Raw genomic sequence first — 27,459 nt, forward strand, 5'->3', positions numbered from 1 at the left:
TGACTGTTGAATAACTGGCCTGTGTTTGTTTGCAATCCTGGGAAGTACTGTTGTCAAGGTGATTTCTGCGTTTGGTCTGTTGGTGTGCAAATCGTTTATGAGCATTTTCATGGCCTCAACTGTGTTGTCACCGGTGTCATGGTTAAGGTCATTAGTCCCGCTGCAGTGAATGAAGAAATGTGTGATGTGCTGTGGTGCTGCAGCATTGAGGTCTCGGACGGTGTGTGTTGTGGCGCTGCTCTTAAAGCTAATGTGTGGTGAGTGTTGGCCTGGTGGGAAGTGTTCGAACTTTGAACTTGACACTGGATGCATTGGCGTATGTGGCCAATTTCTGGTGCTGTGCCAAACTTGCTGCGTGCGCGCAGTGCCGGGCACGCTGTCAGCAGCTTACTTTGGCAAGTCCAGTGCTCAGTCAGGGAAAATCTTGCAAAAGTGATAAAATCTTGAGAGATCTCCTATAGTGATTGCTCGAGAGCACCAAACCCACCACCCCTGTGCGCATGGCATCTGTGGACATTGAAGTGCGATTAGCGACTACCCGCCGCTTTCATTATGAAAGCACATTAAGAACTTATTTTAAGTTCCCATCGGTGAAGGTAAATTCTGTACGTCATGATTTTCCTGATAATGAATGTTGGAGGCATGGTATCCTTTTCTTTTATAAATTGGGGGCTTTTCACATTTAAGCCTACGGAAATTGGGTATGCGATAAGTTTGGGGGCATGTTAGAATTGGGGATAACTATGGTACCTGCCTAGCGAGAGCCACTACAGTTCCGTTTCACTGTTTGCTACTGTGCTTGTCACGATTGGGGCTGCTGAGTTAGTCTTCTTTCATTATGGGCTGAAGTTCATCCAATCTGATTTTTTTTTTACTCTATTCATGTTAATTGCTTTGGTGTTGCCTCGTTCCCGCACCATGTGACAATACTATTTGCTTCTGATGTCTCTCTCCTTTAAGTTTCGTGTGTTTCAGTGCATGTGGCTAATTCAGTCTTTCCTGCAGGTCTCGAGGCTGACTGTGACAGCGACAAAGCAGTGCCAGCTGCGAGGAGCCAAATCATGCAAGGTAAACTTCTGGAACATATTGTATGGTGGTACCGTATCTACACTAATACGAAGCAGTGGCAATTGTATTGCCTCTGTTGCATGCCCAAATTTAGTTTCACATTGAGCGAGTGCACTTCTCCGTTAGTTGATAACAAATTAACTGTTTCGTGGCACTTGCCGTAGGACACACTCACCAGCAATTATTGCATTTGGTGAATTCACTTTGTCAATGTGTGTAGCCTCGATAACAGTACTTAAAAGTAAGTAAAATGGTATTCAGTATAGCATTGAATCTAAGTTTTACTCTGCGCTTCAGAGTGTTATAATCATCCCCATGCCTTTTGCAATGGAAACTTCTATTTTTGCTCTGTTTGCCTTGGATAAGGTGCTGTCTTGCATTGGCCTGTGAAAATTGATCATGCTAATGTGGGTGCAGTGAATTACTTCCTTTTCCACTAAATATTATGCTACATTATGCTACATAATAAAACGCAGTGTTAATTTGCAGATCTTGCTTAAAATGAGAAATACCGTATTTACTTGCATAATGATCGCACTCGCGTAATGATCGCACCCCGAACTTGCCGCAGCGATATGTCGTGTGCCAAGTCTAGCTAATATTGATCGCGCTTACCATCTGTCGAATGCTACGCGAACGACTCTTCAAGACAAACGAAGTGGTCTGCATGCACCAAACATTCTTAAGTAGATGCCTCGTTTCATTACTTTAATCACTTTCCGCACTTCCACGACTAAAAAAAGCTGCAACCAAGCTTGCCTTTATTATGTGTAGGCTTTATAATGGTTGTCGTCAACAACAACAAAAAAGGCGCCTTTCGATTCTTCTCATCTGCACTCGTGGGCACGCAACAAATCGTGAGAGGCAACGATAGTAGCCGCATTTACACTGATACGTTAAAAGTGTACCCTATTAATACGCTGACGCTTGTAACACAGCTAAGATATTCACCCACCCTTAGCGGAAACGTGCCGCGTTAGCATAGTAGTGAAGACAGATGCCGCAGTTTCCACAGCATGCCGGCCCGGTGTTTCTATGTCACTGGCAGCTAAGTGCACCCATTTGTTTCTGTCCCCTCAAAGTGGACATGGCTACGTTATTGCAGCAAACTTGCCGATATTAACGATAGTATTCATTACTGATACGGAAGAAATTGTTTCAATGCACGTAATGTACTCATGAGAAAAAAAAAAAATCACATTCGGTGCGTTTGGCTTGCTCCGCCGGCCACCATTCTTGTTTTGGTGTCCCGCGGCAAACGCGGGCCGAAATTTTTTTTTATTTTCGCGGGAAATTTAACCCGCGTAATGATCGCACCTCTGATTTCGCGTCAATTTTTCTGACAAGAAAGTGTGATCATTATGTGAGTAAATACGGTATATTGTCACATTGTTGTGATGGTGAAGAGCTTAAATGGCACAATGCAAGTCATGAAACTAACTGTTTATTGGGCAAACCTATGACTGACAGAACAGGTAACACTCAGCACAAAGATAATGGCAACCACACTTGTCAATCTGAAAAAAATGATCTGCAGATCAGACGTTTCCACTATTTATACATGGCTCAATGAACCTTCCAGCATAATCGCTGGTGCTTGTGTAAGTTTTGAAAACACCACTATTTGTGTCGTGCACACAATCTGATTGCACAAGGCTTGGCGACAAGATAGGCGACAGATACAATAGGCTATAACAATCGAGAGTGTTCTGATACATACATGCAGGTGTGTCTTGCACCAAGCGATAGCTTTGAACATTTGTTAGCCAGTGAAACGTGGTCACTGGGAAAAGATGACCAAGTACATGCGCCAATGTAATGTGCAGGCTGCTTTGCTCATCAACGTAATCATCTATTCCAGGTGACACTTTTCTTTCTCATGCAGCAGCGAAGACTCGCTTAAATATAACACTGAATTTGCCCGTACATGAGGAGGCACTTCGATGACGCCAGAAAAAAATAAAATATATACAGTGGAACCCCTGTTATACGTCCCCCGGTTTTGCGATGACTTGGGTTTTATGACGGATTAGTGCAGTCCCGGCGAAAACCCCATAAAAGTAGTGCATTAAATACCTCGGTTATCCAATGCAATTTTATGCCTGACCCGCGTTATACGACGACCCTCGCAAAGTGCGGCATGATGGAATGGCAGACGAAAGAAAAGTGCCATGGGTCTCCTTCCTCGATCCGTCTCTCCGCATGCGGAGTGCTTGACACCGTTCGACTGGTTCGCTCCAGCGCAGCTTTCTTCCTTGCCTCGTCTCATCATTCGTTTCTCTCTCCCCCACCAGCAGCCGCCCGCGACGCTCGCTGTGCTGAAATAGCGCCTTTTCTTCTCCAAAATCACTTTCTCCCTCTCTTCTCGGCGACGTCGCCTCCCGTCGCGTTGGGGAAGCGTTTCTCTCCTTCCAGTTTCCCAACAGCAGATCGCCGACAAGGTAGCATGGAGAGGCCTACGTTTATCGCACGTGTTCTTTGTCGTAATGCTAGCGAACCAGCGTTCAGCGGAGGTCTTGAGTTGTGTAGAGCAATGCGACGCACGATGTCCCAAAAGCGGACAGTTCTTTAGCTTGGCCATAAGCTGAATATTATCGAGGAAGCGGAAAAGTGGCATGGAGCCACGAAAGCCAGCATTGCCCGGGACCTTAACATACCTGAATCTTCGCTTAAGACGATTTTGGCAAACAAAGTGGTGATATTGCAGAATGCCAACAAGTTTGGGCTCAAGCGGAAAATGGCAAAAGAAGGACAGCATGAGAAGTTAGAAAAAGTTCTCGTCAAGGGGCTGCATCAAGCATGGAGCTCTGCAATCAATGTTGACAGCACCATTCTAAAAGAAAGAAAAGGCAGACCTTGTGGCATTGCGTCTGGGCATCGATGACTTTCAGGCATCGAACGGGTGGCTGGATCACTTTAAAAAAACGAAACAGGATGGTGTACAGCCGCTCTTGTGGAGAAAGCACTTCCGTGGACGTTTCGACGGTGAACGAGTGGATGGAGTCGCTGCCGGAGATGATTGCTGCATACAAGCCCTGCCATGTTTTCAACGCTGGTGAGAGCGGTATTTTTTACCATATGCAGCCTGAGCAAACCCTTGCTTTGAAGGGTGACAGCTGTCATGGTGGCAAGCGTAGTAAAGAGCATGTGACGGCACTATACTGTGCTAACGAGGACGGTTTCGACAGGCTGCCCGTGCTCGTTGTTGGAAAGTTTGCAAAGCCACGGCAGTTTAAGAACTTGAAGGTGCTGCCGTGCAGCTACAACTTCAACAAAAAGGTGTGGATGATGTCTTCGCTCTTCAGCAATTTTTTGCAGCAGCTAGATAACAAAATGGGTGCTAAGGCAAGGAAAATATTGCTTTTTGTGGACAATGCACCGTACCACCCACCTGATACGTCCAGACTGAGGAACATAAATGTTCTTTTTTTCCGCCCAACTGCACAAGCCGGCTGCAGCCGCTGGATGCCGCAGAGGACCTCCTTTTGGACATTGCCCAACTCGAACGAAAGCTTTTGGTTCACAAATTAAACAAGGTCCTAAAGAAACTTATTGACTCTTTTTAAAGTTCACACCAGTGCCGTAAAGGTTCGTTTCAATAAAGCATGATTGGCACTCGTACTGCAGCATTAATTCTTATCGCATTTACTTTTTTGGTAATTTGGTTTTCCAAGCCCTGCAGAGTATGTTAGTAGTTTAGATTGAAGTTTCTTGTAAATTCGTCGCACGAAATAAGTAGTATTTTTATAGGCATAATTTATGTTCGGATTTTATGACACCCACATTTTACGATGCTTTTTCGCGGTCCCGAGGAAGTCGTATAATCGGGGTTCCACTGTATATACATATATGAAAGAAGTGTACTGGGTCCGTGCGTATGAAGCGATTTATTAACATTTCGGCTGGAATCCAACCTTCATCAGAATACAATGTATGGCATAAGTGAAGTTTATATACATGTGCATATCAACCGGATGAAGGTATGTTTGCATGAAAAATGAAAATAGGCAAACAGAATGCGCGCCAATCATTCTAAAGAACAGCTGATACATGTATAAACAGATGGCATTTGCAAACACATCATTTGAAGATATAAAGCAATGATACACACAAAAGAAGTTCGGAAGGAAACTGTCAAGTGACAGCAGAAAACGGTACCAAATAGGTGCTATGTTACCAAGCAAAAACAAAAAAATGAAATAAAAACAAAAACAAAAAATTGTGACGTATTAGAAAAAGAAAAAAAAATATTGATGTGCTACTAAGAACTCATTTGATAAGCTGAAAATCACATTGCTTGAATCTGGATTTCGGTCAAATTATGATAGAGAAGCCCGTGAATGCTTTTTTATCTACAAGTTTCATACTGTCGCATCTGGTTTGAATGGAAGTGTAAAAAAAATTGAGTTGCCTGTCTTCATAGCCCGTCACATCTTCCCTCATTTCTCTTCTATTTACTAGCATGTCACAATTTTTTTCTTTTTACTAGCACGTCTATAGTACTGTCTTATTTTGATTTCTTCATTTGTTTGTTTTTTCTTGGTAATGTATTCTACTGTCACCTGACCATTGCGTTTCGAACTTCATTTTTGTGCGTATCATTGCTTTGTATCTTCAAATGACGCGTTCGCAAACGCCATCTGTTTATACATGTATGAGCTGTTCTCTTGAACAGTTGACACAAATTTTGTTTACCCATTTTCCTCGTTTTTCATGTAAACGTATCTTCTTCCGGCTGATATGCACATGTATATGAACTGCACTTACGCCATACTTTTTTTTTATTGTATTCCAATGAACGCCAGACCCTGGCCGAAACATCAATAAATCACTTCATATGCATGTCTGCTTCACTGTGTGCATGCATATATATATATATATATACACACACACACGCACCCAGTGAAGGACTGGCTCGGCATTTCTGGTAGTAGAGATATAAAAATCTACTACCAGAAATGCCAAGCCAGTCTTGCACTTGCAACCTATATCTCGAATGATTTGAACGATGCTCTGCATCATTGATGTGCAGTAGTTGTAAGCCTGCGCCTGTCCTGTTTTATCTCCTGAGTCTGTGTTTATTTAATCTGCATATTGTGCACTGCTTGGCCTACACTTTCGAAAATAACCCAGTAGCCCAAACCAAAGTTTTATTGAAGCACGCCAGAATGCGCTCGTGATTCTGCTGCGTGCAGGCGTGTTCCTCCACATCCTGGCTGACACACTGGGGAGCGTAGGTGTCATTGTGTCGGCTATCCTGATGAACCAGTTTGGTTGGCTCGTGGCTGACCCCATCTGTTCCATGTTCATCGCCACCCTCATCGGCGTCAGGTGGGACTCTGCTGCCATGCTGCATTTGTTGAACCTGAAGTGTCAGTTGGAGTTTGGCCAACTAGTCCATTGCGGTGGCTCGTGGGTAAGGTTGTGGGTTTGTTACACCAGTGCAGGTGCCACATTTTGATGGGGGCGTAACAAAATGCTCCTGTGCCAAACATCGGGCACATATTATGGAGCACCAGGTGGTCGAAATCTATCAAGAGCACTTCACAAGAATGAGTCTCATAGCCTCAGGTTTGTTATGAAATGCTAAACTCCACCATTCACCCATTTTGTTTGCATAGAGTTTCGTACAAAGATGACTAGAGAGCACTGTAGTGCTGCAGTCGGTCAGCTACAATGGTTCGTGGATTTGTCTAAAGATTGTGCACGTGGCTTTAGATGTTCCTGTGGCATTAGTTATTATGCTTTATCTTTCAAAATATTTAAGAAACCCTATTTTTCCAAATGTATGAAGGCAGCAAATTTCTGCACCCACGCACAATTATTGTGAATTGTTTCAATTAGGACACAATATTTCGTTAAAAATAATTGTTTCACAATCAAGTTGCAAAGCTGTTTGAGGCCAGAAGAGCGATGTTTATGCAAATATATGGCCATGCTGGCTGAGCTTCCATGCTTTCAGCCCCCATAGACACTAATGCCGGAGTTCCCTCTAGAGATTTTTGTGGGAATCTCTAATGGTACAGGCAATGTACAGTTTAAGATCTTTAAACGGACACTAAAGGCAAGTATTAAGAAAAGCTAAAATGATAGATTAATACTCGAGAACATCTAAGGCATCAATATTATCCCAGACAAAGTTTTAGTAATCAAGAAATTGAGGTAAATATGCAGGACACAATTTGCAACTCACCCGGGACATTCAAGTACTATCCCAGTGACATAGGTACTCGTCATTGCAATTCTGTCACTAGTATTCAACCTCTTGTAACAAAAAGGTCATTGCATTGCATTATAAGATGGAAGAAAATGGTACTTGTCTAGTTCTACTGGATGTTCAGAAAAAGGAAGTCATTCACGTTACCTTCGACCACGACACAGCCGGTCGAAATGTTTGTTTTCGCATTTCAGTAGGTTAATAGGTTAATTATTGCGTAGTGCTGCGCTGGTTTTGCTGGCTCGTGAAACTCACACAAACTGCAAGTATCAGAGAATTCCACGTGCATGCAATTGCACGGGATGCCCAAATTGTCCATTACGCTTGACCAAAAGCAGCTGCAGTGGCGAAACAAATGTTCTGTCTTGGCTCGGTTTCTCCATGGCCACGCGCTTGTGTGTTACAGTGCAAACCACTCGTACCGTAATCGCTTTTAGTGCGGGACCGGTTATAGCATGGTTTTTTTTACCACCAATATATCTTGCATAGAACTCAATGTATAGGCGGATCGTGTATTGCGCAGGCGCGCGAAGCAGAATAACGGTTATAGCGTGGTTCCTTTAAGTGTGCGACCATGAAATTGGCACACGGAGCACAGCCTTTTCTCGGAGGCATTGAGCACAGCCACAAGGCCGCATGGTTGCCGGGCGCGCAAACGCGAAAAAGGGGGAGCATGGGCGCGCGCGTGAAGACCAACGGCGAAAAGCGAAATGAAAACGAGAAGGGCTGGAGACTTTAGAGGAAGGAGGGTGAGTCTTTTCGTCACTATAGCAGCGTTCAATCAGGGCGCTCACTGCAAAGTGCGGGATAGAAGCGATAGCGCACTCCTTTTTTTTCAGTCTCTTTGTTGCATTTGATGTGTGCACGTTGTGATCTCGTCGTGTCATAGTTGTCCTCTGTGCACATGTGTTGTCTGGCTTTTGTCACCATGGCATCGGCGGCATCTTTAAGCGGTGTGAGAAAGAGGCATGCCTTATCGCTAGAGACGAAGGAATGCATTATAAGGGACATAGAAAGTGGGTCCAAGAAGGTGTCGGTGGCGACCGAATACGACGTTTCCGACGCAACCTTGTCGACCATATACAGGAACAAGGACAAATCGCGGCAGCAACTGCAGCAAGGTTCATCTTCCCTGTCACAGAAGAGAATATGTACGTCGAAGTATGAAGACGTGGACGCAGCGCTCTTCAGATGGTTCCGTGAAGTTAGGGCTCAGAATATACCAGTGAGTGGCCCCATGCTCCAACTAAAAGCCAAGTCCCTTGGTGCTCTTTTAGGCCACGACAACTTCAACCCACTTAATGGATGGATCCAGCGATTCAAGAATCGCCATGGCACCAGCTGCAATGTCACCATCATCATCATCAGCCTGGTTACGCCCACTGCAGGGCAAAGGCCTCTCCCTTACTTCTCCAACAACCCCGGTCATGTACTAATTGTGGCCATGCTGTGCCTGCAAATTTCTTAATCTCATCCGCCCACCTAACTTTCTGCCGCCCCCTGCTATGCTTCCCTTCCCTTGGGATCCAGTCCGTAACCCTTAATGACCATCGGTTATCTTCCCTCCTCATTACATGTCCTGCCCATGCCCATTTCTTTTTCTTGATTTCAACTAAGATGTCATTTACTCGCGTTTGTTCTCTCACCCAATCTGCTCTTTTCTTATCCCTTAATGTTACACTTATCATTCTTCTTTCCATAGCTCGTTGCGTCCTCAATTTGAGTAGAACCCTTTTTGTAAGCCTCCAGGTTTCTGCCCCGTAGGTGAGTACTGGTAATACACAGCTGTTATATACTTTTGTCTTGAGGGATAATGGCAAACTGCTGTTCATGATCTGAGAATGCCTGCCAAACGCACCCCAGCCCATTCTTATTCTTCTGATTATTTCCGTCTCATGATCCAGATCCGCCGTCACTACCTGCCCTAAGTAGATGTATTTCCTTACGACTTCCAGTGCCTCGCTGCCTATTGTAAATTGCTGTTCTCTTCTGAGACTGTTAAGCATTACTTTAGTTTTCTGCAGATTAATTTTTAGACCCACTCTTCTGCTTTGCCTCTCCAGGTCAGTGAGCATGCATTGCAATTGGTCCTCTGAGTTACTAAGCAAGGCAATATCATCAGCGAATCGCAAGTTACTAAGGTATTCTCCATTAACTTTTATCCCCAATTCTTCCCAATCCAGGTCTCTGAATACTTCCTGTAGACACGCTGTGAATAGCATCGGAGATATTGTATGTCCCTGCCTGACGCCTTTCTTTATTGGGATTTTGTTGCTTGCTTTATGGAGGACTACGGTGGCTATGGAGCTGCGATATATATCTTTCAGTATTTTTACATACGGCTTGTCTACACCCTGATTCCGTAATGCCTCCATGACTGCTGAGGTTTCGACAGAATCAAACACTTTCTCGTTATCAATGAAAGCTATATATAAAGGTTGGTTATATTCCGCACATTTTTCTATCACCTGATTGATAGTGTGAATATGATCTATTGTTGAGTAGCCTTTACGGAATCCTGCCTGGTCCTTTGCTTGACAGAAGTCTAGGGTGTTCCTGATTCTATTTGCGATAACCTTAGTAAATAGTTTGTAGGCAACGGACAGTAAGCTGATCGGTCTATGATTTTTCAAGTCTTTGGCGTCCCCTTTCTTATGGATTAGGATAATGTTAGCGTTCTTCCAAGATTCCGGTACGCTCGAGGTCATGAGGCATTGCGTATACAGGGTGGCCAGTTTCTCTAGAACAATCTGCCCACCATCCTTCAACAAATCTGCTGTCACCAGATCCTCCCCAGTAGCCTTCCCCTTTAGCATAGCTCCCAAAGCTTTCTTTACTTTTTCAGGCGTCACTTGTGGGATTTCAAATTCCTCTAGACTATTCTCTCTTCCATTATCGTCGTGGGTGCCACTTGTACTGTATAAATCTCTATAGAACACCTCAGCCACTAGAACTATCACATCCATATTAGTAATGATATTGCCGGCTTTGTCTCTTAACGCATACATCTGATTCTTGCCAATTCCTAGTTTCTTCTTCACTGTTTTTAGGCTTCCTCCGTTCCTGAGAGCATGTTCAATTCTATCCATATTCAACTTCCTTATGTCAGCTGTCTTATGCTTGTTGATTAACTTCGAAAGTTCTGCCAGTTCTATTCTAGCTGCAGGGTTAGATGCTGTCATACATTGTCGTTTCTTGATCAGATCTTTAGTCTCCTGCGATAGTTTGCTGGTATCCTGCCTAACGGAGTTACCACCGACTTCCATTGCACACTCCGTAATGATGCCCACAAGATTGTTGTTTATTGCTTCAACACTGAGGTCCTCTTCCTGAGTTAAAGCCGAATACCTGTTCTGTAGCTTGATCTGAAATTGAGCTGCAATGTGGTGTGCGGTGAAAGCAGTAATGTCAACAACGATTCATCGAAGTCTGGCTTTGCTTAAATTTGGAAACCTTGCTGTTCACGTATACGAACAGAGACGTATACAATGCCGACGAAGCTGGCATATTTTATAACCTTCTGCCCAACGGCACACTTGCGCTGAGAAGCGAAGCCTGCTCTAGCCGCAAGGCCTCAAAAGGGCGCATAACTGGGTTGTTCTGCACAAACATGGATGGAAGCGACAAGCGCCACCTGTTTGTCATCGGAAAATAAGCGAGGCCTCATTGCTTTAAAAAGCTAGTGCCTGCCAGTGACATACAAATCCAACAAAAAGGCGTGGATGACGCAGGACATGTTCACAAGCTGGCTTTGCAAGTTTGATGAAGACATGGTGGCAGAGAAGCGACAGGCCATGCTCGTTCTCGAGAATTGCACAGCCCACAACATCAAGCCAAAGTTGACTGCAGTCAAATTAATGTTTCTGCCTGCCAATACGACTGCAAAATGTCAGCCACTCGATCAGGATGTCATCGCAACCATAAAGCCACTTTACAAAAAAGGCATCTGCGAAAGAGTTTTGCTGAGCATGCAGCAGCAGCAGCCTCTTAAAGTGAATTTAAGGGGTACGATTAATATGGTTTCTGCTTCGTAGTGGCAGGTAAAAGCCACTACAATAAGCAAGTGCTTCAACAAAGCAGGCTTCATGCTCAATGCAGAGCAGAGGCTCTTGACGCTGATGAGCTGAGCGACATTGTTGCCGATGAGACGGTCAACACTGATGACGTGTGGTCCGGCCTCGTTGAAAGCAACTTTGTTTCCACCACAGACACCTCCCAAGAATATGTCAATGCCGGTGAGTCAGAGCTTCCTGTCTGCATGGAAGCGAGCTCGGATGATGCGATCGTCACAGCGGTGCGCAGCAGTGTGGAGCTTGCAACCGAAGACGAGTCGGACGACGATGTCGACCCGACACCATACCCAGATGTCCCGTGCAAAGACGCTTTGAAATACCTCAGCAAAGTAAATACGTACTGCACGAAGAACAGTTTGAGTGAGAAAGCGCTTCAGTGCTTAAGCCTTGTAGAGGACAAAATTATTCGAAGTGCTGTTAAAAATATCTCCAGACGAAAATAACAGCGTTCTTCCGCTGATACCGCACTTGCCAGCAGAACTTGGTTTCTGTGCTGCGTTGCGATTACGTTGCATGTGTGTGTGAGTGAAATATGTGATAAATTGTGTTTGAAAGGTGGGCGGTCCGTTTGGCGTAGGCAAAAACCTAAAAAAGCATGCTTTCGTTATAATGTGGTACTGCTTATTACACGGATTTTCACAACTTCCGCAACTTAAGTTATAAGTGGTCTACACTGTACACAATAAAGTGTAGTGCCGTCTTTCGGGTGCTGTTTTACTCACCAACGGCAGTAAAAGTCAGTGATGGTGTATCCAACGTAAGTGTTTCTGCTCTTGGGGGCAGGTGATTTGAATTGCACGAAAAATATGTGGACCTTTCGGACACCATTTTTTTTTTACTACCGTATTTGCATAATGATCACACTCACGTAATGATCGAACCCCTGAATTTTGTCATCAAAATTCGATTTCTTTCCTTTCCAGTGTAATCATTGCAGCCCGAACTTGCCGTAGCGATATGTCTTGTGCCAAGTCTAGCTAATGACGATCGCCCTTACCATCTATCAAATGCAACGTGAACGACTCTTCAAGACATATCAAGCAGTCTGCATGGACCAACATTCTTAAGCAGATGCCCTATTTCATTCCTTTCATCACTTTCCGCAGTCCCATGAAAAAAGAAAAGCTACAAGCAAGCTTGCCTTGGCTTTATTATTTGTAGGCTTTATAATGGTTGTGGTCAACAACAACAACAAAAAAGATGCCTTTTGATTCTTCTCATCTGCACTCGTGGACGCGCAACAAATTGCGAGCGGCAACGATAGTAGCCACGTTTACACTGATACGTTAGAAGTGTACCCTATTCATACACGACGCTTGTAACACAGCTATTTGCCCACCCTTAGCGGAAACAGGCCGTATTAGGATAGTAGTGAAGACAAATGCCGCAGTTTTCGCAGCATGCCCGCCATGTGTTTCTATGTCACTTGCAGCTAAACGCGCCCATCTCTGTTTCTGTCTCCTCAAAGTGGACATGGCTACGTTATTGCCGCAGACTTGCCAATATTAACGATATTATCTGTTACTGATACGGAAGAAAGTGTTTCAATGCACATGATGTACTCATGAGAAGAAAAAAAATCCGCTGGCCACCATTTTTATTTTGGTGTACCGCACTGTTACAGCGGCAGCCGCCTGTTTGTTGACTTGTCATCCTGCAGCAAATGCAGGATGGAAAAAAAAAATTGTTTTCTTTTTGTGGAAAATTTAACTCACGTAATGATCGCACTCCTGAATTTGTGTCAATTTTTTTGACAAACAAGTGTGATCATTATGCGAGTAAATACGGTAAGTCTTTCCTTGGCACGAAACAAGTTCTGTGAGGTTTCTGGAATGCTATATTGTGGCCCACATTGACTTCATTTTGTGTCTTTTTAATGTGAAATCTACAAGATCTTTATCAAATGCATCTTCCACAGTGTGCTGCCTCTAATACGGGACTCCATCTATGTGCTGATGCAACGGACACCTAAGGAGTTGGACACAGTGCTGCCAACTTGCTACCAGAGGGTGGGTACCACACTTGGCAGTGTAGGGCTGAATCCATGTCGCTGAAGTGGTATGGCATACTGCATGGCCGGTATGCATACTAGCACTGCCAGCTGCTTCTCTGCCATTAGGTAGTGTGTGCTGCTATTGCGTGCCACGGGTAGCTTCACTGGCCAAAATCAAGTTTGTTGTAGTTATGCATACTGTAACTGGAACAGGGTAGCTGGCACTCGTGATACCGGCACTTCGAAACAAAGGTAATGGGGTGTATGCCGTCAAATGTATTGTACCCTGTAATATACATACAGATACAATGCAGGGTATGCATTGTACCCTGTGTTGAATACTAATACATATAAGGCACACGTACCCTGTACAATACTTGGAACTGTACCCTGTATATTTGGCAGTCGATCCCAGATATATCAAACCTGGACACATCAAATTATTGTCTAAATCGAACAGTTGTAACTTCCCTTAAAGATCCCATGCCAAAGTGTAGCACAGTACGAATTGTGTATCGAACTGCTGCTCACCACCGCATTTGATGTATCGAATGCTGCGCCCCTGTAAATGCGCTTCTGCTAACGAGCCAGAATGACTTCTCATGTCATTAGAAATATTCATGGCGGTGAAACAGCACTGTTTTGGCATATACTGTCAAACGAGGCATTGAAACTGAAGGATTGCCGTGGATGGAAAATGACCGAGGTGCGTGTCTCAAAATATAGATGGCTCGTGGAGCAAGGGCTTTGTTTGCGTTTTATTATGCAAGCATAATTAGTCTAGTCAGCTTTGCCGCAACACAGCCGTGTAATGCGGTGAAGCACACTGATAGTAAAAAGAATTAATTGACATGCAATGAAGCATACTACTTGTGGCTGTTTGTTATTGGCAAGAGCAAATGCCACTCTGCTTTGAGAATGTAAGAGGTCTTCCGGTCCGATAAGCACGTTCCACAAGAAATTGTGCATGGCACTCACTCTTCATACCGAGTGGCTCCGGGCATTGGATGCTCCAGTAGAGGAGTGACATGACCAGCACACCAGCTGCACATTTCATGCTGACCAACTTTAATAGACGTTCCACAAATATATACAAGAACAGGGACACAGCGTTGCCCACCTAAACAATGAAACCGAAACCATGTAAAATATGTACAGGATGCAAATTCTTGACCTCCCCCCCCTTTTTTGTGAATGTGTTTGTACATTAGTATCTAAATTGTGCTTCGTTTATACATGACAACAAAAAGAACATAAAAAATACACACCGAAATACATATACACATCAAGAAATCCAATACCAGAGTATGCAGAAAAGAAAAAGATCTGTACACATTCACAGCTCATCCCTATATCTGGCCGGTGGCCGTCGGCCTCAGTGCAGCTGAATACAATGGCAACGGGGGCACGACACAAGTGGTTCCCTTTCTGTGTTGCCCATGGGAGAGCGTGGCACAGTTTCTGATGTAGGAACCCATTCTGTGGCTGACCTTGTTGGCAAAGTTGGATTGCACCCTGCCCTATGCACAGGTTGCGCTGCGGGAATACTTGCCTCGGCGGGTGTTGGCTGCCAGCTTGCAGCGAGGAGTGATGCATCAAAAGGATCGTCATGATTTGGTGGGTCATGCCATGTGGCATCTTGCTGAAGGCACTTGTGACCCATGCAGCTAGCAGGCACCTTACATAGCTTTGCTGCATTCCATGTTCTGCCATCATCGAGGACGAAGGATGCTGGACCACGTTGCCCAATGACTTCCCTAGGTTTTGAGAAGGAAATGTCACCTTTGAATGAAACTGATGGTTTCTTCACCTGCACCATATCTCCTGTTGCCACCATTGTCAGCTTTGCAGCTCGCCTCCTGTCGGTGTAAGCTTTGCTGTATTGTTGGCTGCACTTGACATGCTTCCGTAACCTGGCCAGTTCCTGGTTGGGTGCCTTTGTGAATGACTCAGGCGATAAGCCGAGGATGTCGAGTTTTGCTTTTGGCAGCCTGCCATGAAGCAGTATCTCTGGGGCTACTCCTGTTGTGGAGTGTGGTGTGCACAGGTAGGCAGGCAAGATAGTCCCGTATATAAAAGTTCACAAGGAATGTTGTTCCAGATGTGCTATCTGGAAGTATGTCTTGAACGTGCGGTTAAACCGTTCAATCTGTCCATGTGCCTGTGGGTAATAAGCAGATGAATGTGACAGATCGATCGCCTCGTTCTTATAGAAAATCAACAAATTCTTTTGAGGTGAACTGGGGTTCTTTATCGCAGACTATCTCCTCTGGATATCCTTTCCTTGCAAATATATTAAGCAGGAACTCGTTCACAGTTCTTGTAGAAACTTCCCTGCAGAACTGCACCTCTTGCCGCTTTGAGAAGTAGTCCACGAGCGTCAGGACAAACCTGCAATCTGGAGGCACCCTCTCCAGGGGACTAACAATATCCATCGCAAGTTCCTGCCACAGTCTCTCTGGTAGCTCAACAGGTTGCAGAGGGGTGGGTAACATCTTTGCCAATTTGTCTGCTTCCTGACAAATGCTACACTTGTGGACTGCTTCCTCCACGTGACGGACCATGCGAAGCCACCAAGACTTCTCCCTAAGCCTGGAATTTGTGCGCCCAATGCCCTGGTGTGTTTCATGCACTGTTTCAACAAGCTGAGCCTCTAGGGATAAAGGTAGTACAAGCCTCTCCACACACAAAAATTCATCCACCACTAACAAGTCCCCTCAAACTCTGAAATATGGTTGAAGACCTTCAGGCAAGCTCTTATGTGAGGGCCAAGACACGTTTTTGTATGCCTTCACCTTTCAAAGAGTGGCATCAGCGAGAACTGCTTGTTCAAACTGCTCTTTCGTCAAGCAAGTTGGTTGGACCATGCAAATAATTTCTTCCTAAAGATCAACTCAGTATCTGCATTATGGATGGGCAACCATGAAAGAGCATCGGCTAGTTTGTTTGATGAACCCTTCTGGTACTCCACAGTAAAATTACCTAAACGCGCCATCGTGCGATGTGGGCGTCGGCCTGAGCCCCACAAGGGCAGAAGTGAAACGAGTGGCTGATGATCTGTTCGGAGAATGAAGGTCGTTCCCCAAAGGTAGGCATGCCAATGTGTGCATGCCCAAATGCATTCGAGTGCTCCCCTTTTGCCTACCACATACTTTGTTCCGGCTGGGATAGCGTGCGTGATGCGAAAGCGACAGTAGGTAGCGTATGACCGGCGTGCTGCTGGAGGACTGCTCCGAGTCCACATTCAGATGCATCAGTGGAAATGATAATTGGAAGCACAGGATCAAACATGTGCAAGACAAGATTTGAGGATAATAAGGACTTTACCGGACAGAAACAATTGTGCACCTCAGGAGGCCAGGTGAACACTTGGTCTTTCCTAAGGAGAGCCTTCATTGGCTGTACCATCTCGGCTAAGTGTGGCACAAAGTTGTTGGCATAGTATTCTACTAGACGCAGAAAGGAACGGAGTTCAGCAACATTGTTGGGAACTGGGGTTTCCACTTCTGCATCTACTTTCCCTGATAGTGGCAAAATACCGCCACGTATGCCACTTCTCGTGCCACCTTGTGGCCCAAGAATTCAAGCTCCTGAACCCCAAACACGCATTTACTGTTCAACTTGAGACCTGGGTCTTTGATACACTGTAATACTGTCTCCACGTTCTTTAGGTGCTCCTCAGATGATTTACCAAAAAGAATGATGTTGTCAATGTAGAAGAGGACACCAGCACAATTGCCAAGTATTAGAGACATCATTCCCTGGAAAGCTGCAGCTGCTGATGCTTATCCAATTATGTCCCTACTGTCAGGATCCAGAAGAACTTAGTGATAAGCAGATGCCAAGCCAAGTTTCGAAAAGTGCATCGCCCCCACCAAAGCATGAAGAAGCTCATTTGTGTGCGGCAGTGGAAAGTTGTCTGGAACAATCGCCTTGTTAGGTTCACGTATATCTACACAAAGCTTAATACTTCCATCTTTCTTCTAAATTATGACAACAGGGCACACCCATTCTGATGCATTGATATGTTCACTGATGTCTAAGCTTTCCAAGTGCTGCAGCTCAGAAGACACGCGTGGTCGTAACATCGAAGGAAGGCGGTGCAGTTTTAATGCTACTGGCTGAATACTCTCATGTGTCTTAATTCTGTGAACTGAACCTTTTGCAAGACCCAGCTCATTTATGAAGGGCGAGCTAAACTGCTGCTGAACTGCTGGTGGCAGCTGCGTGGGCAGCTCGACTGGACATGCCAGAGCTATTTCGGCAGTTTGTACCGTGCCGTAGTCAGGACCCCTCAATGCGCAGCTTCAGTGCCTTAATACCATCCAAGCCAATGAGAGAAGTGCCCTGTTCAATGACCTAAAACAAAAGTGATGCACTGCGATTTTTGGAGACCTCAGAAAAGAAGCAACCTCAAACTAAAATTGGTCTCTTGGAATAATACTCTTCTTCATCCTTGTTATTAGTGCACGCTATAAGTAATAATAATGTAACTGTACCGACTCGCCCAGCTAGCTGCCGTACTACAATACAGAAGTGTCACTCGAGGAACGGGAAGGAGCGACATACCAGGGAAATGCTGGTCAAACACCTTCCCAGACAGAATTGAAATGGAAGAGCTAGAATTGACTAACAATTGCAAAGTGACCTGCCTGACTTGAAAGTTAATGTGAATTCCAGATGTAGAGGCCATTGAACCACAAGAACCTGGACGGTTTTCTCCTTCGATGAGCTATCAACTTAAACTTCGTGGACAGATGCTTGTGACCATCTCTGGTACAAACATTTTGAAAATGCCGAATGCGGCCACAAAAGAAAAATTTTTTTCCTTTTTGCTGGGCAGCATGACCATGAAACATGATGCCGGTTAGAGCCACATCCGAAGCAGTGGGAAGAATTTGTTTGTTGCTGCAAATTCGAGGGACAGCCCTCTCAAGGTGGGGACAGTTCCCATGTGTAGCTGCCTTGTTCGGCTTATCATGCTGACCGAAAGTGCAAGCACGTGGCTGTGAACAGCTTTGTGTGCAAGTATACGCAGATACTGGTTGCACTCAAATGGAAAATTCCTTCATTTCCCCGGCTACATGCTCGATTTGACTTGCAAGATCTGCCTTGTTGAACGAAAGTGAAGACCCTTCCAACAGAAGATATTCCCGAATATGATGCGAGGACACACTGGTAACAGACTGGTCCCATAGTGATTCTTCTTGCGATATAAAAAAGCACATATTTGCGAGCTCTGGAAGTACGGTCACATATTGTTGAACAGACTCGCCTAGGGACTGAAATCGGCAGTGAAAATGGTGACATTCAACGACCAGGTTGCAGATTGAAATACTTGGACAGTGTCGCTACCGCAGAGTCGTACACATCCGGCGTAGCTGCCGTCCTTTTCTCCTCCTCTGTCTTCTCTGCTGCCTGCAAAACAGACAAGGTGTGGAAAATATGTTGACCTTCAGGTCCCAAGGTATCCAGTAGAAGAGCCTTGCGTCGCTCTGGGGAAAACTCAGAAGCACCGGATGCCAGCAGGTAGGCCTCGAACATGTCGTGTCATCACAATCACGGCTGCATGGGCCAACTCAGTGTCAGATGGAACGGATCCGGTGGAGCGATGCCGGCGAAAGACATCAGGTAAGTGTGGCTGGCGATGTCTGGTAAATTACATACGAACTGGTGGTTCTACATCCCCATCGCCATTGTAGTGGAGGAGTGACGTTAGCAGCACACCGGCTGCATGTTGAATACTTACCAACTTTAATGAACGTTCCACCAATACGTACAAGCACAGGGACACAGTGTTGCCCACCTAAACACTGATACTGAAACCAAGTAAAATATGTACAGGATATAACAGATGCCAAATTGGAGATGCTTGTGCCACCATGTTTGTCTTATAGAGTTTCCACAAACAGCATTTTAGGGTTCCGGAAATGGCCAAAATGAGTGTCCCTGACCCCAATTTGCACAGATCCTTACATTAAATTTTGGATTTAATTCATCAAACCCACCACACGACACATCCGCACTTCTTAGAAACACTATCGTGGCACCAGCACGGAAGATTCGCGGGCCCACAGTCCACACTGAACGCACTTCATTCCTGCTCGCAGGGTTGCACATAAGGGGAAATGGGCTTGGATGTTCTGCAGGCTGAAAGCCACTTTCACTGGTGCATGCCACATGAAAGCCACTGGTGCATGTCCACTTAGCCCATATGCATATCCGACCTACATCCATTTTAGAGCAATAGCTCTACTGCACCAGGTACAAGCCCCAGAAAATGCCTAATTCCATAAATCTGACCTTCAAGCTCAGCCAAGTTCAAACTGGACAGATGTGGACAAAGTGCACGGTCACGTGGGCGTCACCTTCAAAGCTATCTGTGATGTGTACAAAGTGTGCCAAGTGCTGGTAGCTTCGTATGCACTGTGCTTTCGATGCTTAGTTAGTGATGAAGCGATGTGCTTCATGAAGGTCAATTCGCTCGCTGCTGCTGCCGCGACAAGCAGCACCTGTGTATTGTCTTGTGGTGCAATTGTAGATGCGGTAGTTGCTCATGGCACCGAGCAACGTCAGTGTCCTTTCCCAAAGCAAGAAAAACCGTGCTGTCACTTGAGAAACTTAACTTAACCGCGTTCACCACAGCACTTTCTTACCCTATCCTGAAAAAAAAAAAAAAAAAACGCGGAGCATCAGTAAGGCGCTTTGTGGCTGGCTGACGTGGGATTTTAGGGTTTGCAGATCATTTCACAGCATGAGTGACTTCCAACATTTGTGTGGGGAAAAAGAAGCAAACCGGATCATTTATTGCGTAGGCGTGCGAAGCAGAATACCGGTTATAGCGCAGTTCTTTTAAGCGTGCGACCATGAAATCGGCGCACGAAGCGCGGCCTTTTCTCGGAGGCATTGAGCACGGCCTGCGAGGCCACACGGTTGCCGGGTGTGCAAACGCGGAGAAGGGGGAGCATGGGTGCGCGCGTGGAGACCAGCAGCGAAAAGCGAAACGAAAAGAAGGAGAAGGGTGGGAGACTTTAGAAGAAGGCTGGAGTTTTCGTCACTATAGCAATGTCCAATCAGGGTGCTCGCTGCGCGAAGTGTGGGGTAGAAGCGATAGCGCACTCCTTTTTTTTCAGTCTCTTTGTTGCATTTGGTCCGTGCACGTCGTGATCTCGTCGTGTCATGGTTGTCCTCTGTGCACATGTGTTGTCTGGCTTTTGTCCCCATCGCGTTGGCAGCGTCTTCAAGCGGTGTGAGAAAGAGGCATGTCTTATCGCTGGAGACAAAGGAATGCGTTATAAGAGACATTGAAAGTGGGCTGAAGAAGGTGGCGGCCAAATACAGCGTTTCCAACGCAACTGTGTCGACCATATACGAGGACAAATTGTGGCAGCAACTGCACCAAGATTCGTCTTCCCTGTCACGGTAGAGCATGTCGAAGTACGAAGACATGGACACAGCGCTCTTCAGATGGTTCCGTGAAGTTACGGATCAGAGCATACCAGTGAGTGGCCCCATGCTCCAACAAAAAGCCAAGTCCCTTGGTGCTCTCTTAGGCCACGACGACTTCAGCCAACTTAATGACTGGATCCAGCGATTCAAGGATCGGCATGGCATCAGCTGCAAAGTGGTGCGCGGTGAAATCGGTGATGTCAGCGACGAGTCCATCGAAGTCTTGCTTCGCTTAAATTTGGAAACCATGTTGTCCACGTATACGGACAGACACATATACAATGTAGAGGCTCTTGACGCCTTTGAGCTGAGGGACAATAGACAGTTTTAGAATAACGTTTGTCGCCTTACGTACGTTAAACGTAAGCACCTTTGCGGGACATTACTTGCGTGTCCCTTCAAATCTTTTAGTTTTCCTTACGGAAACACAAACGTAAAGAAAACATTATAAAACAGGGCGCCGTCTGGTGCCTCGTGCCAAACGTATCCAAGCCAAGACAAAACATTAGCAACCATCCTGCTGTTGCTATGTGGACGCGTCTCATTAGGCGTATGGGTGCCAAAATCGCCGAACAATCTCAGAAAATGGACGTGCTATGCACTCATAATTAACCTTTCAGGTGAACTTAGAGAAAGCGAAACCTCATTTCAACAGTTACTGGCGATCAACGCGAGTGAGAGCGTAGCCATCAGAGGAATTCATGCTGAAGTGGGAACCATGGGTGCCGCCATGTTCGACAACGCTATTTCTTAGCGTCCGTAAACGTTACGGACATTAAACTCGCCAAATAATGTACGTTATCAGAGCACACGTAAACCGCAGAAACCCAATAATGCTTCGAGCATGTGCAACGAAGATGACGCTATTTCTTTATATACGTAATGCTTTTATGTTCGGTTGCAAACGCTAAACTAAAACTGTGCAATGTTGCGGATGAGATGGTCAACACCAACGACGTGTGGTCCAGCCTCGTTGTAAGCAAGTTTGTTTCCGCCAGACATGCCTTCCAAGAATATGTCGATGCCAGTGAGTCGGAGCTTCTTCTCTGCGTGGAATCAAGCACAGATGATGCGATCGTCGCAGCGGTGCGCGGAGTTTGCAAGAACAATGTTGACCTGACGCCAGACCCAGATGTCCCGTGCAAGGACACTTTAGAATACCTCAGCAAAGTGAAGATGTACTGTGCGAAGAACAGTTTGAGTGAGAATGCGCTTCAGTGCTTAAGCCTTGTAGAGGACGAAATTGTTTGAAGCGCTGTTAAAAAAAAATCTCCAGACGAAAATAACAGCATTCTTCCACTGATGCCCCACTTGTCAGGAGAACTTGGTTTCTGTGCTACGTTGCGATTGTGTTGCATGTGTGTGTGAGTGAAATATGTAATAAATTGTGTTTGAAAGGTGGGTGGTACTATAATAATGTGGTACCACTTATAGTGCTGATTTTTACAACTCCTGCGACTTACGTTATAAGCAATCTACACTGTACATAAGTTCTCGCTTTTCACCACCTCAGTATACTGTTCCTAACGTGCAAGTTATTGGGTAAGTTCAGATAAGCATATCTTATATTTTGAATTTTGAAGTAAACCTTCATTATAACGAAGTGAACGGGATGGCAAAAAAAATTCTATATAAGTGGTAATTCGATAAAAGTGACTATTCCATGAAAGCTAAAAAAGCAGAGCTGAACTAGCACAACTCTGCTTATATCTAATATGGTTTTCGTGTGGCGCATTTTTGATCATGATAGAGCCAGATCAGGATCGAATTTCTGTCGCGATTGGCCCCTTTGAGCAAACTGCAGAAAGGAGCCAATAGGGTCTTGGTTCGGGTGACTTATATATATTGTTACGTGTAGCTTCCCTGTAAATAAATTGTATATAGTATTGGGCTCCAGCTACACGTAACATTAATTTGGTGGAGGTGGACGTTCCCTGTACCCGTCATGGAGCTTCGCAGCGGTCGCAACGGCGACAGTGCAACGGCCGGCGGCACTTCATCTACGCGACCGTCTCAGCCTGCAGCCCCGACCTACATTGCCGTCTCCCCCCTCGTGATCCTGGTGTTTTCAACGGAGTCGGCAGTCCTGATGTTGATGACTGGCTCCGCTTATACGAACGTGTCAGCACCAGTCACAGGTGGGATCTGACTATTATGCTTGTGAACGTTCTTTTCTACCTCGACGGAGCTCCACTTGCATGGTTCCAGACTCACGAAGAGGAGATCTCGAGCTGGGATCTCTTCAAAGAGAAGCTCCGCGACCTCTTTGGCAATCTGTTCGGTCACCAAGTCAATGCCAAGAAAGCCCTTGCCACACGTGTGCAGACGTCGACCGAGTCCTACGTGTCACACATTCTCGATGTCTTGGCGCTTTGTGCCAAGGCTGACCCGACCATGTCTGAGGACGATAAGGTTAATCACGTCCTCAAAGGCATTGCTGACGACGCCTTCAATTTACTGGTGTTTACGAACGTCGCCAGCATCGATGCGATCCTCAAGGAGTGCCGCCGTCTTGAGCATGCTAAAAGCCTCCGGGTATCCCAGCACATCATGCGACTTCCCAACACAGCTGCTACGTCATCCTGTGACGACCTTTTCCACCAGCCGTCGCCATGTGACAACTTGACCCGCATCATTCGTCATGAGGTCGAAGCGGCACGACCGGCGGCCCCTTCATTCTCGTCACCTGATCATTCTCCGGTGACAATCTCCTTGAGCCAGGCCGTCGTCCGTCAAGAGTTGTCCAATGTTGGTCTGCAATCCATTCGTTCCATACGCTCGGAAGCTCTTTCTCCCTGCACGTCCCCACCGCGCTCTTCTTACTCCTCTTACGGACAGCGCAACCCCTCCGAATGGCGAACAGTGGACGACAGACCGATCTGTTTTAATTGCCGACGCATTGGACATGTCGCTCACCACTGCCGCAGCCGCTGGACTTCTCCGATGCGCTATTCTCCTGATTACCACCCTCGCCCCTCTAGCGCGTCCTTTTCCTTCGCCCCTTCTATGCCCGCTCCATCATCTGACCCTGCGACACCTCTGACACGACCCCGCTACTCCCGCTCGCCTTCTCCCTCCCTTCTTCAATCTCGTTCACCCCCGTCACGCCGTGCTCCTTCTCCGACCTACTCGCCGCACCCCCGACCGGAAAACTAGACAGTGCAGCTTCTGGAGGTGAAGCTGCAAAGACGACATTGGCATGAAATCCTCGCTTCACCTTACCCACGAACAAGAATCTTTTGGACGTTCTCGTCGGCAATGTCCCTGTGTGCGCGTTGATTGACACCGAGGCTCATGTGTCCATTATGAGTGCTGCTCTTCGCTGTCGGCTCAAGAAAGTTCTGACGCCTGACCCGAACCGAGTTGACAAGTCGCTATTGTAGGCATGTGCTCTGCCCGACTCACCATTGCTGAGAGACAAACCATCGTACTCTTCACCGCCATCGAGCATTGCCCTCACAACCTCATTCTCGATCTGGATTTCCTTGCTAATCATTCGGCCCTCATTGACTGTTCGGCCGACTCACTTCGCCTTGACTTGCCTCTTCTTGCCGACCCTGTGGACCCGCCTCCAAGCCGTTTGAGCTGCGTGGATTTTATTCGCCTACCCCCTCAATCTGTGACACATGTCGACTTGTTCCCACCAACTGTACCTGACGGCAATTACGTGGTCACACCAATTCCGGCAGTTATACTTACACATGGTGTTACTGTGCTGACAATTACTGGCAACCGCAACTGCCTTCCCCTTGTCAATTTCGCGCTAACCGCGCAAGTTCTGCCTCAGGGGATTTCATTGGCTATAATCAGCGCTCTACAGGATGATGAGATCAAGCCATTCACAGTGGAAGATCGTCACAGCTCAGCCCATACCGTGACGTCATCGCATGGTAGTGACGTCGACATTGAGATGGTTTCCTCTGACCTTACACCTGTTCAAGCTGAAGCCCTTTTCCGTGTTCTTGATGGCTATCACAACATTTTTTACTTTGACAATCAACCCTTAGGTCAAACGTCCATCGTGACCCATCGCATAAACACTGGCGATGCGAACCCTATTCACCGACGTCCATATCGTGTTTCTGCGTCCGAACGAGCTGTTATCCAACAGGAAGTCAAAAAGATGCTTGCAAAGGACATTATCGAGCCTTCCTGTAGTCCCTGGGCTTCTCTCGTCGTACTTGTCAAAAAGAAGGATGGAATGTGGCGTTTTTGTGTAGATTATCGCCACCTGAACAAAATCACAAAAAAAGGAAGCGCTCTAGACTGCTTGTACGGTGCCACCTATTTTTCTTCTATCGACTTACTGGCAGATATCCGTCGACGACATGGACCGAGAGAAGACTGCATTTATTACCCCTGACGGCCTTTATCAGTTCAAGGTGATGCCTTTCGGTCTCTGTAACGTGCCCGCCACCTTCGAACGAATGGTGGACTCTTTGCTTCAGGGGTTCAAGTGGTCCACCTGTTTGTGCTATCTGGACGACCGTCATCATTTATTCGCCCACATTTGACACGCACCTAGGCCGTCTTTCAGCGATTCTTGACGTGTTCCACTGCGCCGGTCTCCAGTTGAATTCGTCTTCTTCCTCCTCAGTGCAGCCTCACTGTGGCAGCTGTTCCATAGCAATATACCGTGCTTATTGCAAACTGGTAGCTACGACAAGAACAACTAATAAGCAGGGACAAGCGGGATGTTTGAACACTTCCTGATAAAGCAGTGTCATGGATTGCGAAGCATTAACAAGAGGCAAGGTCACGCTATCGAACCTACCATATTGAACAGAGTTAGTAGTTTTCATTATTGTTTATACTAAACCACTCCCGTGGAAGTTTCATGCGAAAGAATTGGAATATGTCACCCACTGCCCTGGTTCAGTGGTTATGGCATTCCTGCTGCTCAGCACTGTGGGGGTCTCGTAAATGCCCTTTGGACAAAGGAATGAGAACACAGTAGTGCAAACAATCACACTGGACACTTATTGCACCTTTCATGCACTAATGCATGTTAGCCAAATTATTATCCTCGGAACATGCTGATGCATGCAACAAAGCGAGGAAGTCCGACTCACTGCAACTGGATAGCGAGCAAATATGTTCATCCGCATGCTAGACATCAACGGCAAATTGTTTGCTTGTACGGTCACGCGAACGATGACGTATTCGAATGATCGTTGTTCGTCCATTCCGGTGTCCTAGGTGCTCCCAAGCCTTTTCCAGGACAGTCCAGCGAAGCGGGTCGGCGCACGCACGGGAGGTCCGCATCACTCGCCGACCCCAAGCCAAGGACAAAAAAGCCTACTCCCTGTCGTGCCCTACTAACCCTGCCGTTAGGTGGTGTTAGCAGTGCAGCACTCCCGCCATCTCTTGTAACATGCTGCAGCCATACCAACACAGAGAGCAATTCTGCATGCACTTTGCCCACGTGGCAGGCACAATGTTTAACTTGGCTAGCAAAGGATTAGACGGCTACTGACATGCTAAGTTCATGTAAATAAAGCTCGATTTCTTGAGTCGAACGAGTAATTTCAATTCATGTGAGGCTAACTAGGATGAGGGAAGCAAAATGTGACACCTCAATGCCACAGTCCACAAGGTTTTGTCCCTCCACATGCGACAGGCAGCTTCGTAAAGTCTTAAGCTTAATGCGCCACTACCTTGACAACAACCGGCATCCAAAAACAACATCTTAAATGGCTGCGAAACAGGCAGCCACAAGAAGACATCAGCTATGTGAGGTGGTCCTACCCTGCTTGTTGCAGAAAGCATCCGAGTTGACGGTGCCCGCCGTCCGAGATGGTGTCGGAACGCCCAGTGCCAGGCCGAAATACCAGACAGCCCGTAGCGGCACCCATGGCCAGCGGCCACCCAGCTCCCAGAGCCGCAACTTCCAGAGTCAAAGAGATAGAACAAGCTACTTACATAAGAAACCCACAAGGCTTCCGTCCTCACTCACTTCAGGTTTTCCAATGCTCCGCAAGCACTAGGCCTCGCTCTCCCAGGATGCAGACCACGTGGCTCTCATACTGATGAATGTTCTTCAAAAACACTTGTTTAGCATGGTTTAGCAAGTTGAACCATGCTACCGCACCCATCACCTCGCTCAAGAAAGCAAGCGTAACAAAGATTGTCTCGAATCAAGCAAAATTGTCCAAACTATCGTCGGATGTTCCAAGAGGTTGGGCAGCCGGATGTGGGGTGTCTCACATATGCCGTTAAGACAACAGAACAACAACACAGTAGTGCAAACAATCACAAGGACGCTTATTGCACCTTTCGTGCACTAATGCCTGCTAGCTGAATTACTATCCTCAGAACATGCCGATGGGCACGTGACAAATCAAGGTAATCCGACTCACTGCAACCGAATAACAAGCAAATATGTTCGTCCGCATGCTATACGTCAATGCCTAATTGTTTGTGCGTACAGTCACGCGAATGGGGCCATGTTCAATTGATCGGGTTTGTCCATTCCGGTGTCCTAGCTGTTCCCAAGCCTTTCCTGAGACAGTCCCGCGAATCGGATCAGCATGTGCGCCGAAGTTCCACGCCGCTCGCCGACCCCAAGCCAAGGACGAAGAGCCTACTCCCTGCCGCTCCCGACTAACCCTGCCATTAGTTGGCGTTAGCAGCACAACACTCGCGCTGTATCTTGTAAC

The 27,459-nt window shown here is 46.3% G+C and overlaps 1 protein-coding gene across 1 annotated transcript in view; it reads left to right on the plus strand.

Annotated features, from left to right (window-relative positions):
- The window catches only part of ZnT86D (solute carrier family 30 member 7), a 136,370-nt gene that overhangs the window by 103,959 nt on the left and 4,952 nt on the right, over positions 1-27,459 (plus strand). The window contains exons 7-9 of the mRNA XM_075673351.1: positions 1,006-1,068; positions 6,264-6,399; positions 13,277-13,367. Of these exons, the coding sequence (XP_075529466.1) occupies positions 1,006-1,068; positions 6,264-6,399; positions 13,277-13,367 (290 nt within the window). The remainder of the gene's footprint in view (positions 1-1,005; positions 1,069-6,263; positions 6,400-13,276; positions 13,368-27,459) is intronic.

Source organism: Dermacentor variabilis, chromosome 10 (genome assembly GCF_050947875.1).
Source record: "Dermacentor variabilis isolate Ectoservices chromosome 10, ASM5094787v1, whole genome shotgun sequence".
Taxonomy (NCBI): Eukaryota; Metazoa; Arthropoda; class Arachnida; order Ixodida; family Ixodidae; genus Dermacentor; species Dermacentor variabilis.